The sequence below is a fragment of the Oryctolagus cuniculus genome, chromosome 20 (assembly GCF_964237555.1).
Source record: "Oryctolagus cuniculus chromosome 20, mOryCun1.1, whole genome shotgun sequence".
In the NCBI taxonomy this organism is placed as follows: Eukaryota; Metazoa; Chordata; class Mammalia; order Lagomorpha; family Leporidae; genus Oryctolagus; species Oryctolagus cuniculus.
In genome coordinates, this window is record NC_091451.1 from 34,543,848 (window position 1) to 34,560,205 (window position 16,358).

General features: G+C 41.4%; 1 protein-coding gene across 3 annotated transcripts in view; it reads left to right on the forward strand.

The window, feature by feature from the left end:
• The first annotated feature begins 544 nt into the window (after positions 1 to 544).
• TTC8 (tetratricopeptide repeat domain 8) overlaps positions 545 to 16,358 on the forward strand; it is a 57,339-nt gene continuing 41,525 nt past the window's right edge. The window contains exons 1-3 of one of the 3 annotated variants that reach the window (XM_002719609.5): positions 545 to 770; positions 10,107 to 10,136; positions 15,127 to 15,247. In XM_002719609.5, the coding sequence (XP_002719655.3) occupies positions 657 to 770; positions 10,107 to 10,136; positions 15,127 to 15,247 (265 nt within the window). In that variant the 5' untranslated portion in view covers positions 545 to 656. Of the gene's footprint in view, positions 771 to 1,196; positions 1,316 to 10,106; positions 10,137 to 15,126; positions 15,248 to 16,358 lie in introns of all 3 variants that reach the window. The other 2 variants (XM_051826184.2, XM_002719610.5) reach the window with 2 other exon arrangements.

Below are 16,358 nucleotides of genomic sequence, written 5' to 3' on the forward strand. Positions count from 1 at the left end.
GATCACAGCTCCAGCCGCCTGCCTCCACGAGACTCTAGAGAAACCATCTCGCTGAGCCCAGATCGGTCTCCCTGTAAAATGAATGGGCTGCACCTTGCGATCGCCACAGTCCCGCGCAATTCGGACATTGCGATCCGGTGAGGTTGACCTGGAGACACACACTGCAGAGTTTTAGCACTTAAAACCTAGGGTCCCGAAGAAGCTGTTAATACGTTTGTTTCTAGAGAGGGAAGGGTGAGAGGCATCGGGAAGTGCGAACCGGAGGAGTGGGACGAAGACTCGACTCCCAGACCGTCCTGGCCCGCGTACAGGCTGCTAGGCAACGGCGCCTCCAGAGGGGGTGGAGGACCCCCCAGGCATAGGTGTCTAAGTCACTGCCTCATTGTTTAGCCTCTTTGCGCCTTCTCGAAATCAATGACCTTCACAATTACACATTTTTTTTCCTTTGCAGCCAACTTTTGGCAATCCCCGTAGCTGAATTCCGCTCTCGGTGGGTGCTCCTTTTTTCTGTTGTCAGGCGCGACACAGGCACCTCTCCGGCAAGGCCCCGTCGCCGCGCGTTGCCGGGTAGAGCCCGGCGCCGCCGGCCCCTGCCTCCCTGCCCACCGCCCTCCCTGGCCCCGGCTCCGGTCCTTCGCCGGCAGCCCTGCGCCGCCATGGGCTCGGAGATGGACCCGCTGCTCCTGGCCTGGAGCTATTTCAGGCGCAGGAAGTTCCAGCTCTGCGCCGATCTGTGCACGCAGGTGCTGGAGAAGTCCCCTTATGACCAGGTACCGGCTGGATGTTGTCAGCCTGCAGATACCTAAGCCGTGAGGCTGAGGGCTCTGGGGGATGCCCGTGTCCCCGGGTAGGGAGTATGGGGAGGAAGGCCCAAGGCTAGCCTGGCCTAAGGCCCGCAAGCCACCGGGAGCGAGGCTCCGTGCAGCCGTGGCGGGCGGGTCACGAGTTCGGGGCGCTGACCGCCCGGTCCGCAAACTTCGGCATCCTTCCCTCCAAGTGTCCCAGAGTTAGAACCCTGCATTTCCCGTTGATGAGAGACCTTCATAACCCATTTGTACTTGCCTGTCGATGGACTCTTAAGTTCTCAGCGTGTGCTTTGTTAATTTCTTTACAAAGATGTGTAAACACAGATTTGTGGCTCCTCCACTCCCTGTTAACATAGTTGCCTTTTTTTTTTTTTTTCTCTCTTGGATCAGACGTGTGATTCTGGTGTCTCATCTTTAAACAGTTGTTCAAAGCGGCTGCTTTTGGGGCCACGAGTGCAGCTCGAGGCCAATGGCCAGGTTAGAGGAATGAGAGTCTAGGAGGGGAAAAGGTACATTTATTATTACATAATTACCTGAGCCAGGGATGTTATCATGGTGGGAGGGAGGGATGAGAAAGAAAGTTTCCTTAAAAGAAGTAATGGAAATGACTGGAAGAGAACTAGAGCTGCAGTGATAGTGACAAGCTAATATACTAATATCTAATATACTAATATACCACCCGTGAGAGGTAAGGACGGGCAGATCCTGGAAGAAGCAAAAAAAGGGGAAAATGGAGACAAGGAGTAGAACAGTGGCAGTATACCCGTGCTTCTACTCAATGCAGAATATTCTGATATAATTCTGGTCCCCCAGCTTTTTCTCTAGTGGTGTTGCCTTGGAGATGTATGAAAAAAAGGGAAAATGGAGGGGAGTTGCAAAAGCAGAGGCCTGGGTGTGAACGTTGTTACTAGGTTCTGCTTTAGTTCCCAGCAAACAGATGGACCATAACCTGTGGAGGGGAACCTTTCTCTTTGAGACGGCACAGCTCCCCTAGCGCAACCCCCTTGGTGAGGATGGCGAGCTAAGTTCTGTTTGTGTTCGTTCATGTTTCTGAATAAGACTATGTTTCTGTAGACAAGCATTTTTCCAGGTGTGTGTCTCAGCACAGTAGTGCCATTGGTGCTGCTAAAAAAAAAAAAAAAATCAAATCCCTGATCAAATATGTTTGGAACCACGAAAAAATGTAGACCCCTTAATCTGTTTAATCTCTGTACCAGACATTGCTGTAGGCACAATGGTTTGTGAAGACGTGATGTGCTGTTTCCATTCTCCCATCAAGTTGGGGTAGTTTTCATTCTGTGTTGCGCAGAACGCTGGTCCCAAGAGCTGCTCAGTGAAAGGAAGCTTTCTCATTAAATGCTTTTGGGCAACGTACATTCCCTTTGTAGAGGAGCAAGATGCACACCAAAGGCTCCTAGAAGTTTTTTTTTTTAATAAGCGGAACCCAATTTTTTTTTGCCCATTTTTGACTAATCTGATAGTTCTGAAATTTATCTGACTACTGATTCTGTTTATTTAGCCTAGGGCAAAAGTCAGATACCTTCAATGTTTTCCTGGGGAGATGTCACTTTGGGAAATGTTGTGGGCAAGGCAGGAGTGTATTTAATGGTGATGGCTCTATAATCTACAGTGTACAGTGACATTCTATACAGCATTTATGAACTGATATTTTGTTTGTGCTAGGCAGCATGATCAGTACGTCTGTGTTCATTTCAATGACTTTTTATGACAACGTGCTTGCTGCTTGCCAAGCATCAATTGTGATGCTTAGACTAACCTTGCAAAGTATAACAAAAATAATAGCTAACATGTATTGAGTACATATATATACTGTTTCAGGTTTGGTACAATGAATTTTATATGTTATTTAATCTTCAACTATCTTATGAAGTTGATTACTGTTTTGCTCATTTTTAAACATTTTTAAAGTTTTTTTTTAAAGATTTATTTTATTTGAAAGGCAGAGTTACAGAGAGGCAGAGAGAGAGGGAAAGGTCTTCTATTCATTGGTTCACTCCCCAGATGGCTGCAATGGTCAGAGCTGCACCAATCTGAAGCCAGGAGCCAGGAGATTCCTCCAGGTCTTCCACTTGGGTGCAAGGACCCAAGGACTTGGGCCATTTTCTACTGCTTTCCCAGGCCATAGCAGAGAGCTGGATCAGAAGTGGAGCAGCCAGGACTTGAATCGGTGCCCATATGGGATGCTGGCTGTGCAGACCGGGGCTTTAACCTGCTGAGCCACAGCATCGGCCCCTGTTTTGCTCATTTTACAGATTGAGCACTAGGAAGTGCAAAGTAAAATAAATGTCCAAAATTACAAAGCTAGTAAGCCTCTTCCCTTTGTCTGTGTATGCAGTATGCTGCTGCTTTGGCTATTCCGCAGCCTTTTGTTTCAGCTGTTTCTGAACTTTGCCTGGTACGTTTTCCCATCTATTGTGCCTTTTCAGGATTTCAGCTAACTGTACTAAGAATTTTGACCTATCTGTGTACTTAGATTAAAAACTCTGCAAAGTGCGAAAGTCGAGTCCTCCCTGATTTTTTTTTTTTTTTTTTTTAGATTTATTTAATCTATTTGAAAGGCAGAGTTACAGAGAGGCAGAGGCAGAGGCAGAGAGAGAGAGAGAAGTCCTCCATCTACTGGTTCACTCCCCAGATGGTCACAATGGCTGGAGCTGTGCCAATCTGCAGCCAGGAGCCTGGAGCTTCCTCCAGGTCTCCTATATGGGCGCAGGGGCCCAATGACTTGGGTTATCTACTGCTTTCCCAGACCATAACAGAGAGCTTGATTGGAAGTGGAGCAGCTGGGACCTGAACCAGTGCCCATATGGGATGCCAGCACCACAGGTTGAGGATTAACCCACTGTGCCACAGCACTGGTCCCCTGCCTTTTTCTGAAAAAGTATTTAAAAACAATATTTATCATAGTGTTGATATAATTAATGAAGAGCTTTCAGAAGATTAAAAAAGGTCTCTTACTAAAAGCTTGAAAATTCTCTTTGCTTAGAATATGAATTCAGGATGGCAAAGCTGTGTGGCATCTTAGCACCTGTTATGGAGTCTGGCATGTGAGGGCTCTCATCAGAGGCAGAGAAAGCTCCCATATGTTGGTTTGCTCCCCAAATACCTGCAATGGCCAAGGCTTGGCCAGGCCAAAACCAGGAGCTAGGAACTCAGTCTGGGTCTCCCACGTTGGTAGCAGGGACCCACCTACTGGAGCTACCACCTGCTGCCTCTCTGACTGCTCATTTTCAGGAAGCTGGAATCTGGACCAGAGCTTTGACTTGAACCCAGACACTCTGTTATGGGATGTAAGCATCCCAAGTAACAGTTTAACTGCTAGGTCAAATAGCTTCTCCTCTGGGCATTCTTACTTTGTTTCTTGTTTGAAGGGTCATTTTTAAAAGTGGATTTAGAAATTCTGCATAGCAGCAGTTTTTGTCACTGATATTTTGTGTAGTCCTCTCACTGGACACTGATAGGAGGGATTTATAATCTATGGAGAGCTAACAGAGGTGATGAGAGCAGGAGCAGATGGTATTCAGCTCCACTGTGAGCTGGTTTATCTTCATGTACTCTTAGCCTCATGGGCATTTATTGCGACTTACAGATTTTCAAGTACAGTTCTAATGACTATTTGTGTGCCACCAATTAGGAGTAAGTGACTTGGAAGTGGTGCCTGGACACATGGAAAAACAAGGAAATTAAAGTATTTCTTCTGAGTGCCAAATGGATTCATTTTTGCTCTTGCCTTTTCTTATCCTCCAAACATAAGAACATATTCCTTTTTAACTGTTTTTGTTTTTGCTTGTTTTTCTCCCAGATGCAGAGATCCTCTAAAATGGTTTGATATTTGTTAATCTTCTTATAAGCTGGTCTAGGGAGCTTCAAACAGATAACATTTGGGTCCTTGATACATCAGCCTTTTGAGATGAAGCCCACCCATAAGGCTGTTTCATCTATGTTTATTTATCTTCTGTGGGATATTATTCTGATGTTGTACCATAAGCAGTCTTTCATTAATGCCTCATATTTTCCATTAGGTTGTCAGGATCTTACTTATTTTTGCCTCTTGCTAAAGTCAGAATAGTCAAGTTAGCCAGAGAGGAATGATACATGATGAAGCAGCAGATTTTCCTAGATACATTTTATGAGATATTTTCTTAAATATATTTTATGTATCTATAAAAGGACTAGAGGGTAGGTTGAATATAATGATATGGCATTTGGTAATGGGGAAGGGTTCCTGGAACACATGGCTTCTGAACTGTCTAATCCCAGGCACAGATAGGTAAGGGGCAGAGGGCAGGGTCTCTCAGTGTGGATGGTATTAATGTTCAGATATTAAGAACAAAGAGTGATAACTGGTTAATTTATTATAGTTTCCCCCTTTCTTGATTTAATACAGCAAGAATAACTGTTTCATAGCAAAGCATTGTGTTTTTTTCCCCAAATGTTGTTTAAATCGTGATTGAAGCAGTGATTAGAAGTTGCAAGATGTAAAAGGAACAAATGCAAAACAGTCCTCCAGACAGCAGTGTGACCTAGAGGGAGTGCTTGCTTCTGCAACTCATGTTGATCATCCTGATTAGTTGCTTAATCTGATTACTGTTCTTTGTGTTCCATATGCCAGATTCATGGCTTTAAAACCAGTCCTGATTTTTTTTTTAGCTCCATTATAATGAAACAGTTCATAAAACATGGACATTTCTCAGGCAATGGAGTTGTTAAATGACAGTGTGCTTTCATTAACAGGGTAGGTTTCTGGCAGATTTTTTGATTATTAAAATCAGTGATTCTGGGGATGAGAGCTTTAATTTTATATCAGAATGGGAATGGGAGACTTTCTACTTCACATTCTCCTCCTCTGCCTGCAGTGTCTGCTTATGCTGAGAGATGTCAAAGAAAAGATGGTGTTGTTGCTGTTGGAAATGGTTTGAAGGTAGAGAAAAGGCTGAAGGCCACTGGCTTCGATGAAGAATAGGGACCAGGGTTGCCCAGTGAGCTGTATGTCAGAAGTTGTTTGAGACAGTGTTCTGGTGATCCAAGCCAAAACACATCTTTCTGTGTGATTATCTAATTGGTTTCCTCCTTGGGGCCATGGAGACTTAGACCTAATGCTTTGATTCCATAAACTGTGGGGTTAGTTCATTTTGTGAATTTGTGCTCTGAATTATACAGATTACAATCCCCCTTGGCTGCTTGGTCACTTGATCTCCCCAGTCTTTCAAAATCCATCATTTCTCTGTTATCTTGTACTTTTTTCTTTCCTGTTCTTACTAAATCCTGAATAACAACTTGGCAGTTTGAAATGGTGCTGGGTCGACTGATTAGCCGAAGAAGTGTTGGTGACAATTAGCAAGTTGCATTGAGAATTATCTGGAGATTTATTTCTCTGAAGTTATAATAGCAGCCCAAGAGAAAGCTATATACCCTGGAGGGGAAGGGAGGAAGCAAACTGTTAGGAACTGAGGTTGGTGCTAGTGAGCTTTCGGTGGTTCTAGGCAGTGGCCCTCTGCTTACTGTGTCCTGTTACCACCTTGAAGGAGGCTTGGAGGCTACTTTTAACTTGACCTGCAGGAACTGAGAATCAGTTCTGAGTTCTGAAAAGGGGAGTAATACGTGGATTGGTGCCTCTCTGTTAACCTTATGCTTAGTCAAGTATAATGTATATATGAAAGAACTCTGCAAATTGTGTTCTTTAAAATGGAAGATTTTATTGTGAGTCCTTAGAACTATCCTAGAAAGTAGGCACTTTTGCTTCAACTTGGGAGGGTGATAAAGATTGCATGATTTGTTCCATGTCACACAGCTAAGTAGCTCCCTGAATATCAGTTTCAATATCTGCTCAGTGGTGTTGATATCCACAGTGTTGGAAAGGCCAAGTGAACTAACTTGCGGTTCCCTATATGGGTGGATTGATTTAAGTCACAGAACTGTAATTGAGAGTGGCCCAAAGATGAAGGCCTAGGTGATTTAAAAAAAAAAAAAAAGATTTATTTATTTGAAAGGTAAAGTTACAGAGAGGCAGAGGCAGAGGCAGAGAGAGAGAGAGAGAGAGAGAGGTCTTCCATCCACTGGTTTACTCCCCAAATGGCCGCAGTGGTAGGAGCTGTGCCAAGCTGAAGCCAGGAGCCGGGAGCCTCTTTTGGGTTTCCCACACAGGTGCAGAGGCCCAAGGACTTGGACCATCTTCTACTGCTTTCCCAGGCCATAGCAGAGAGCTGGATCGGAAATGGAGCAGCTGGTACTCAAACTGGTGCCTATATGGGATGGCTTTACTTGCTACACCACAGCACTGGCCCCCCTAGGTGATTTTTTATAGAAGAATTTTTCCTTATCTCAAAGTTAAAACCTTCTCACTCTTTCTTAATCTTGTGCTTGAGATCTGCACATGAGCCAGGGCTGTCCTTGGTCTCCCCAGAGCCCACATGAGAGTGCTTTCCACTCTTACTATCAACTCACAGACTCAAAAAAGTGCACACCCTTAACCCAGAGTGTCTGGGTTCAGATACCAACTCTACACCTTGACCTTAGAATATTCATTTGTAAAGTGGAGTTGACAATAAAGTGTCTATCATTTGTCCACAATCAGAACGTGTTATTTAACACATTGTGTTGTTACTTATTTATGTGTCTTCCACCATAGAGTGTATTCAGCACCTAGGTGGGTGCCAGGGATGCCAGAATGTTGTGAAATTAATGTGTTCTCTGCCTTAAGCCCATTTATTCCTCTGTCTTCCATTCTCACGACCCTTGCCTGTCTCTGCATCTCCTTACTGTGTGGGTCTGTCATTTTCTTCTCTGACCTTCTCATTTCACATCATTTCCCTGCATGCTATCCACCTGCATGATCAATAGTAAATATATTCCTTAGAGGCAGAAGAACAAGACTTATAGATGGCAAAGATCACTGTGAACCTGCCCTTGGCAGAATAACAGTATCATCTTTTACTTCTTGTCAGTAGCTTCTATCTCCTTCAACTGTTTTCATCACCTCTGGTAAACTTGTCTCTTGGATTTGTATCTCTCCTAAACTTTAAGTTTCAATCCTGCCTTATTGTTTCCAATTCACTTTTTACCTCCAGGAGGCACTGGCAGGAGCTCTTTCTCCTCTCAACTATTGTGTGACCTTGAACACATTACCAAATATCTATAAATTTGTGTCCTCTGCTTCCCTCAGATAGTTGTTAGGAGACTCATTAGATAATGGGTCATACAGACATGGATACGAACAAATAGAAGAAAGAAGACAAAGAGTTACCTCTTTCATCTGCCATTTTACTTCCTGTTTGTGTGTCCTTAAGTATGATAACGTTTAGGAAATCTGTACTTTCCCTAGGTCCTTACGTACACTGGAGTTGAAGAGTTCCAGTTGCTGTGTGTTTTCTAGATGCTATTTTGTATTTTGGTCAGCCGATTGCTAGATCATTGCTATATCCCATTCTCTGGTGCCTTTTTTTTTTTTTTTTTTTTAAGATTTGTTTTATTTATTTGAAAGAGTTATATTTAGAGAGAGGGAGAGGCAGAGAAAGATATCTTCCATCTGCCAGTTCTACCACTTCCCAAATGACTACAACATCAGGGCCTGGGCCAGGCAGAAGCCAGGAACCCGGAACTCCATCCAGGTCTTCCACATGGGTGCAAGGGGCCCAAGTACTTGGGTCATCATCCACTGCCTTCCCAGGGTGGGCACATTGGCAGGGAGCTGGATGGGAAGTGGAGCAACCAGCATGCATATGGGATGCGGGCATCGCAGGTGTTGGTTTAACCTATTGCATCGCAATGCTGGTTGTGCCCTCACTTTATAACCTAGCTTAGCCTTTCCCTGTCATGTCCCTACCATGTGTCATGCTGCATAAATTGCTTATCCTTACATGGTGACCAGATGGTTTTTATATTGCTTGTGAAGATAAAATATGAATATATTCCATAAAAAATTGGGGTATTCTTTTTTGGACTTTTTTTATATATTAAAAAAAACTTCATTTATTTGAAAGGCAGAGTTACAAAGAGGCAGAAAGAGAGAAAGAGAACTCTTTCATCCACTGATTCTCTCCCCAAATGGCCTCAACAGCTGGAGCTGGGCCTGTTGGAAGCCAGGAGTTGGAGCCTCCTCCTACACGCAGGTGTAGGGGCCCAAGGACTTGGGCCATTTTCCACTGCTTTCCCAGGCCATAACAAAGGGCTGGATTGGAAGCAAAGCAGCTGAGACTCGATCCAGCACCCGTATGGGATGCCAGCACTGCAGGTGGTGGCTTCACCTGCTACGCCACAGTGCTGGCCCCTTCTTTGGACTTTTGAGCTGTAGAAAGCAGGCGTCCCTCTGCTGCACCCCTTTTCTGTTTCTTCATAGTTTCCCCCAATAAAATAGGATAGAGATTAAGTGCTCAACAGTTGCTGCTGACTAGCAATGTAAGTGTAAATATTTTATAATTAGGTTGTAAATCTGAGTTTTTTTTTTTTTTTTTTTTTTAACCAATAGATTTCTGTTTAATTTGGAGAGGAAAAAATCAGATACTTAAGTTTATCAGTATCTGGCACTAATGGAGACTATGTGGTCTATACAAATTTCTTAAAGGACATTACTATTAGAATTAATTTCTTGGGATGCCAGTTTGAGTGTTGGCTGGTCCACTTCTGATCCGGCTCCCTGCCAATGGCCTGGGAAAGCAGAGGAAGATGGCCCAGGTCATGTGGGTGTAGGGGTAGAGATCCAAGGACCTGGACTATCCTCTGCTCCTTTCCCAGGCCATTAGCAGGGAGTTGGGTTGGAAGTGGCACAGCCAGGATCGAATTGGTGTCCATATGAGATGCCAGTGTCACAGGTGGCAGCTTTACCCAGTGCTAGCCCCAGAATTAATTTCTTATTGTCAGCTACCAATCCCATTATATTTGTGTGGAATAGAAAGGCCTATATTATTTAAATTTTCTTTTCCCTTAAGTGATTAAAGTCTGAATGTTTAAATATCATGAACTTGTTTTTGAATATAAGGAAATGATTCCTTGGTAGTGTTTTAAAATTATTCTTAATTTCTGAGATAATGTGTTTTCATTAAACAAGAAGTTGAAATATCTTCTGTTTGTGCTCTGAATGAAGTTAGATTAATTAGACTTTTCTGGCCATAGAAAATCTAGCATTCTTCGATGTATATTGGTTTTACAGAACTCTTAAGAGCATTTGTAGAAAAAGATTAAAGTATTGCATGAGTTAAAATTTTACCTACAAATAGTCATTAAGACTTTTAATTTTAGAAACTGAATTTCTTAAAAAATGTTTACTGCCTTCTTAATGCTTTCCAGGAACCAGATCCCGAATTGCCAGTGTCTCAGGTAAAGGTTTAGCTGCAACCTTTAATTTAGAGAATACTTGCTTAGTTGTTGCTGTAGATTAGAAAATGTGCTGTAGTGTTATGAAATTAGGCATATCTCCCATTCTGTGCCTTCTTATGTAAACAGACATAAGCAGTTTTTGTATTTGTATTTATTCGTATGGATAGTCTTGTAGAACTGATGCACTTTACTCATTAAGACTTGGCACTCAAATAGAAATGACCAAAGCTGACCACAAGGATGAGAAAAAATTAAAGTGTAAGGGGAACCCTGGGCTTGGAAAGGTAGCTGAGAGCCAGCAAAGCCAGAGGTGTCTGGAAGGACAATGATGGATTGGATAGTAGGTCTTGACGGGTCCAACTCTGCTCAGGAAGGTCTTAGATTGAACTCAACTGGCAACCCTAGGAGAGAGGAGCCTGCAGCAGAGAGGAAACAAATCAACTTGGTTAGAGATGGCAGGCAGCTAGAGAGACTTGCCAACTGGCTAAGCCACAAGGGAGTGAGCGGGGAGGAAGCCCTGGGAGGGGAGACATGGTTATGGACACTGGACCAGGGAAACTTAACCCAGGAAGGTTTCCAGGGCTTTTAGAGAGCTGTAGATCAGCAAGCTTGAGTGTTGCACTGCCGAGTGACAAAGAATGTTAATGGGGATTTTTAGATAAATAAGCAATTTGAATTTCATAGGGGATTCATATGAGTAATCATCAAATCTTTTGGACCAGAAAGCAATTTATAAAGTAATCTTAGGGCAATCTCTGTAATATTAAACAAATGCTGTAAATAGGCTAAAATGTGGCACTCTGTTCTTTAAAAGGATGGCATTTGTCATTTGAGTGTTTGTAATCTTGATTTACACACTGATAGATGGGGAAAGTCTTTGTTTTTACATGATGTATGTACAAATAGTTCAAGAAGAATCTAAATTTTAAATAAAGTAATGTGGCTTGTGTTTTCATTTTTGGAGACTTATAAAAATTAAATGAAAACATCAATAACTTGTAGTTGTGGTCATTGCTGAAGAACTGTAAGTGGCATAAAGTTCAGGAGCTTCGTGAAGAATCTGTATGTAGCATTCCTTTCCCATTTTGTGACTACAGACTCAGTCATCCCCCGGGAGTGATCTAAAGCGGAATAAGGCTGTCTGGACTCTGCAAACTCATCTTCACAGTTTTTTGATTTCTTCTTTTTTGCACATTTTTACAACTGCAAAATAAATGAGGCTTTATAATAACAGTCAATATTGCACCTACATTTTTTATTTTCGTAGAATAGGCAGAGTATCAAATGCTGCTGATTCTTATGATGTCTAAATCAGGTCTGACAGCCTGTTCTTTTGATAGCCTTTTTCTAATAACCTAACAAATGTGTTACGTGCCTTAAACTACTGGTCTTGCATTCTATGTTAGGAGGAACATAATAATTTAAACATGTTGTGCTCAGTCAGTGGAGCTTTTGCTTCCTCATGAGTTCCTTTCATGATTAAAACTGGATTAACCTCAAAGAAGGTAGGTCAAGTAAGTTAATATTTTTCTGATGTTAGCTGACAGTATTTGCCTTAAGAGTAATATAGGTCAATGAGATGAGATGAGAGATTCTGTTTCATAGACATAAAGGGAAATAATTGATAGGATGAATTATTCATTTAATTTGAAAGAACCTATGCCTTTTCCTTAAAAATTTCTAAGTATATATCCTTATTTTTATTGATTTTACAGTACTTATAATATATACTCAAATGCATTTACATAAACAATTATTTTTTTAAACCGTGTGACCTGCCATTTAGTAATAAGTTAAATGTATCTCATAAAACAAACTGATGGTTTTATTCATATTCAAGGAATTGTTTGGGATTACTGTATGCTTTGTTATACATTTTATTTTTAATCACTGATTAGTTTTTTTTAAAAAAGGCAGAGGATTTTAGGACTGTAAAATATACTTGGCTCATTTCCAAAATTTAAAAAATATATTAATTTTTAAAAGCCAAAGCCCCATCTGCTGCTTTCATTAAAATCTCAAGAATTATTCACATTGCCAGGAGCAGTTCTTTGAATACAGTCTGATGTTTAATCAAGCAGTGATATGTGATTTTCAAGGTTATTTTTGGTTAGGACAGGAATAAAGTCAGGAAAATTGATTTTCACAAACTGATTAAATTTAAAATTGAATAAAGGCTTAAGTAGGTTTTATTGTATGTCTTCAGGTATCAAAAATTCACAGTGTTATTTATATAGCTTATGACTTAGATTGTAGAAGTTTAAAAAATATATAATGTATCTTTTTGAAAACATGGATTCTTAAGTAGTATTTTTTTAAGTTGGTGTTTGTCTTAGATTTTTTCATTTGGTGGGGAGAGATTATGGATTTACTTTCCTGTGTTTTGTTTAACTTAATATAAACAATTTACACCTCCTGAATATTTAAAAGGTTAGAAGGGGCATGGATGTGAAGAACCATGATGATTGAATCATGAGATGACAGTATATTAGAATGTGTACAGGATAACTACACACCTATGTAAGTGATACTATAGTTATAAAAAACTCACCTTAACTAAGATCCGAATCCTAATTCTGAAGCTTCATTAGCTCCTCGTCTTCAGGGTAAAAATGCACAGCACCTGCTGGCCCCTGCCTTTGTCTCCAGCTTCCCCACTTTGCTTGGCCCCTGGGCCAAACTCTTGTCTTTCCCTCTGGCCTCCACCCACAGACTGACTGCCTTCCCTCTGTCCTAGTGTATACTTCTTTTATTATTACTATTATTTGTAGATCTATTTATTTATTTGACTTACAGAGAGCGGGACACACACACACACACACACACACGTACACACGGGTACAGGAGTGAGAGAGAGCGCTTCCATATGCTGGTTCACTCTCCAGATGCCCCCAACAGGCAGAGCTGAGCCAGGTCAAAGTCAGGAGCTTCATCTGAGTCTCCCACATGGGTGGCAACAAACAGCCCAAACACTCGGGCTGTCCTCTGCTGCCTTTCCCAGGCTGTTAGCAGGGAGCTGCATCAGAAGTGGAGCAGCCAAGACTCGAAACAGGGCTTCGCAGGTAGCAGCTTTACCCGCTACACCACAGTGCCGGCCCCAGCATGCTTTTTTAAAAGTCTCTTATTTTTGTTATTGCAGTGTTGCCAATACACTGACGTTCTTTTGAGCTGGAGCTAGGACTGTCGTTTACTTATCTTTGCATCCCTAGACTTGACATTCACTAGGAGCTCCCTAGTGATACGGGAATGAACCTGGGAGACCAACCCTTTACTGTTTGAGCAGAAAATGCTGCAGTCCTTCTTCCTGTCCACCGGAGAGTGCTGAGCGAAGAACGCCTTTTTGAAAAACTGAAGCCATCAGATAACTTGCAGGGCAGTGTGAACTGTGGAAATTTAAGATAAAGCAGGATAGCATATTTCCATCTTTGAAATTAAATGAAGCCATTAACCCAAGCCAGTGATGACTTCTTGACCCCTAGGGATAGCTGTATAGATCTGGTATTTTCCTGATCTTTCATGAGTGAAAATCTCATTCTTTCTATATTTTAACAGCTCCCAATGTAGAGGCAGTTCCAATTGGAATTGATTTTTTTTTCAAATAAATTAGTTCTTTGAGTCCATATTCTACTCATTCAATTCACATGACATTTGAAACCTTTTGTTGCAAGCTACCTGATAATGATTCAGTAAACCTTAACCAGAAATGTAGAAACCAAATAAGCAATCATCTAACCAAAAGTAATTTCACTTTAGGAACCTAAATGTATTGTGAACCTAAATATACAGGAACCTGAATAAATTGGGATCCATGTTTAATATTGCTGTGTTTCCGTCTCAGAGCTTCATTCTGTGTTGTGTAATAAGGAGTAGTTCAACAAATAAAGACTGAATGGCTGAGCGCATCTTGGGTTCTTTATGTGAGAATTTTACAGACCTTCTGAAGCTTTCGTCTTCTTGGAGTTTCTCTCTTCATTCAGCCTACTTCATGGCCAGATCCCTGGCATACTAACCGTTACTAACCACTCGCCCAATTTCCCTGCTGCTGCTACTAGATTGCAGAGCCAGTCCTATTCTGCTGCTTCAAGAGTTGACTTTTCTCCAAATCCTTCTCGAGGCATCAAACTTTATTCTTTGTTTCTGTTCTGGAGTGAAGCATCGAGGTAAAAATTTCTGTTAAGGAGGGCTGGCACTGTGGTGTAGCAGGTTAAGCCTGTCTGCAGCTCGGCATCCCCTATGAATGCCAGTTCAAGTCCTGGCTGCTCCGCTTCAGATCCAGTAATGTGCTAATGTGCCTGGGGGAGCAGTGGAAGATGGCCCAAGTCCTTGGGCCACTGCAACCACGTGGGAGACCTGGAAGAAGCTCCTGGCTCCTGGCTTTGGCCTGGCCAACCCCTGGCCATTTGGGGAGTGAATTAGTGGGTGGGAGATCTTTCTCTCTCACCTTATCTATCTGTATTTCTGACTTTCAAATAAATATATAAAATAAATTTTTTTTTAAGAAACATCTCTGATAAGGGATGGGCATTTGGCCTAGTGATTAACATGCACATTGGAATTACTGCATTCCACCCTGGAGTGCCTAGGTTCAACTCCTGGTTCCCGCTCCTGACTTCCAGCTTCTTGCTAATGCAGACCCTGGGAGGCAGCAGTGATGACACAGGTAGTTGAACTCCTGCCACCCACGTAGGAGATCTGGATTTTATTCCTGGCTCCTGGCTTTGCTCTTTTACTTGTAAAAAGGAATGTGAGAAGACTACTGATAATTATACCCTTTCATTTACTAGGTAATTGATATATTGGTTGTTTCTTGATTTCCAATGACCTTGCCTTCTTGTATTATTGTTTTGACATAACCCTTTAAATTCATATATTAAGTGGTAAACATGTTTATTGAAAAATGAAATAATAACAAAGGATGATTAGCTTCTACAAGCTATGTGGTATTTCTAACACTACTTTAATATATGTTTTGTTTATGTGTGGTTTTTAGGCGGCTTGGATATTAAAAGCACGAGCTCTAACTGAGATGGTATACGTAGATGAAGTTGATGTAGATCAGGAAGGAATTGCAGAAATGATTTTGGATGAAAATGCTATTGCTCAAGTTCCACGTAAGTATTGATTGTCAGTTAAGCTAGTGAAATGCCAGTAGGAGAACGAGTGCTGTACATAAAGAGGAAGATAGATAGAGATGGATGGATAGATAGATGGATTTCTGCACACACATTCACAAGAAAAATGTATATTCATGGAAAAAATTCCCTCAAGTAGATGGAGTCTCTTCTACTTATTTTAGAAAGTGTTTCCTTATGCAGTACAGTTATATTAAACTTAAGGTGTGAGATTGATGTATTCAGTTTTCCAATAAGCGCTATAGTATGCATTTAAAGAGTTTTTAAACATGTATTATATTTAAACCACTTACTCAATGTGGCAGGAGACTGTTTACCTGGGAATCTAAATGCAGGCAGCATCCAGACAGCAGAAGCGTTCCAAAAGGTTCTGTAACAAAGGTCATTTAGGTGCTCGCTTCGGCGGCACATATGCTAGAAAATTGGAACGAATAAAGGTCATTTAGAAATGTCATTCCATTGTTACAACTGAAGGTGATTTGCTCTAACACATGATGTGGGTGGTGAAGTGCTATGCTGGGCCGTGAATTCTGTTGGGATTGTCACAAAGGCCCAGTCCCTAGCTTGCAGGTGTGGTGGCACAAGTGGTACTGGATGATTACCATGACGTATGATGGTTTTGCTGGTAATTTATTAGTTATAGTTTTCAGCCATTTCTGTGTTTTGGAAGGTAATAGCTATTTTAAAATTTCAAATGGAAATTGAGAAAAGAATACATATTTTATGTTAAAATATCTTTCTTCCCATTGTTTTACTCTCTTAAATGTAAGATATCCAAATTCTAGATATTGTGAGGGAATCTTTTATTGGAAGAATTTTGTGTGAAAAACAATTCAATCATCAGTACAGATCCATCATTGGATCTGCTGGTCTTGAGTTTGAATCCCAGCTCCACTAATAGGCTGGCCTGCTTACTTAATTCTGTAAGCCTTTGTTACATGGATTAATACTACCTGTCATATAGACTTACTCTGAGAATTAAATGTGATAACTTAAGCAACTTGATAGGTACTCATTAAATATTAATCTCAAACACATTTCTCTAAAATACATTTCCTGCTGTTAATGTCTTTTTTTTTTTTTTTTTTTT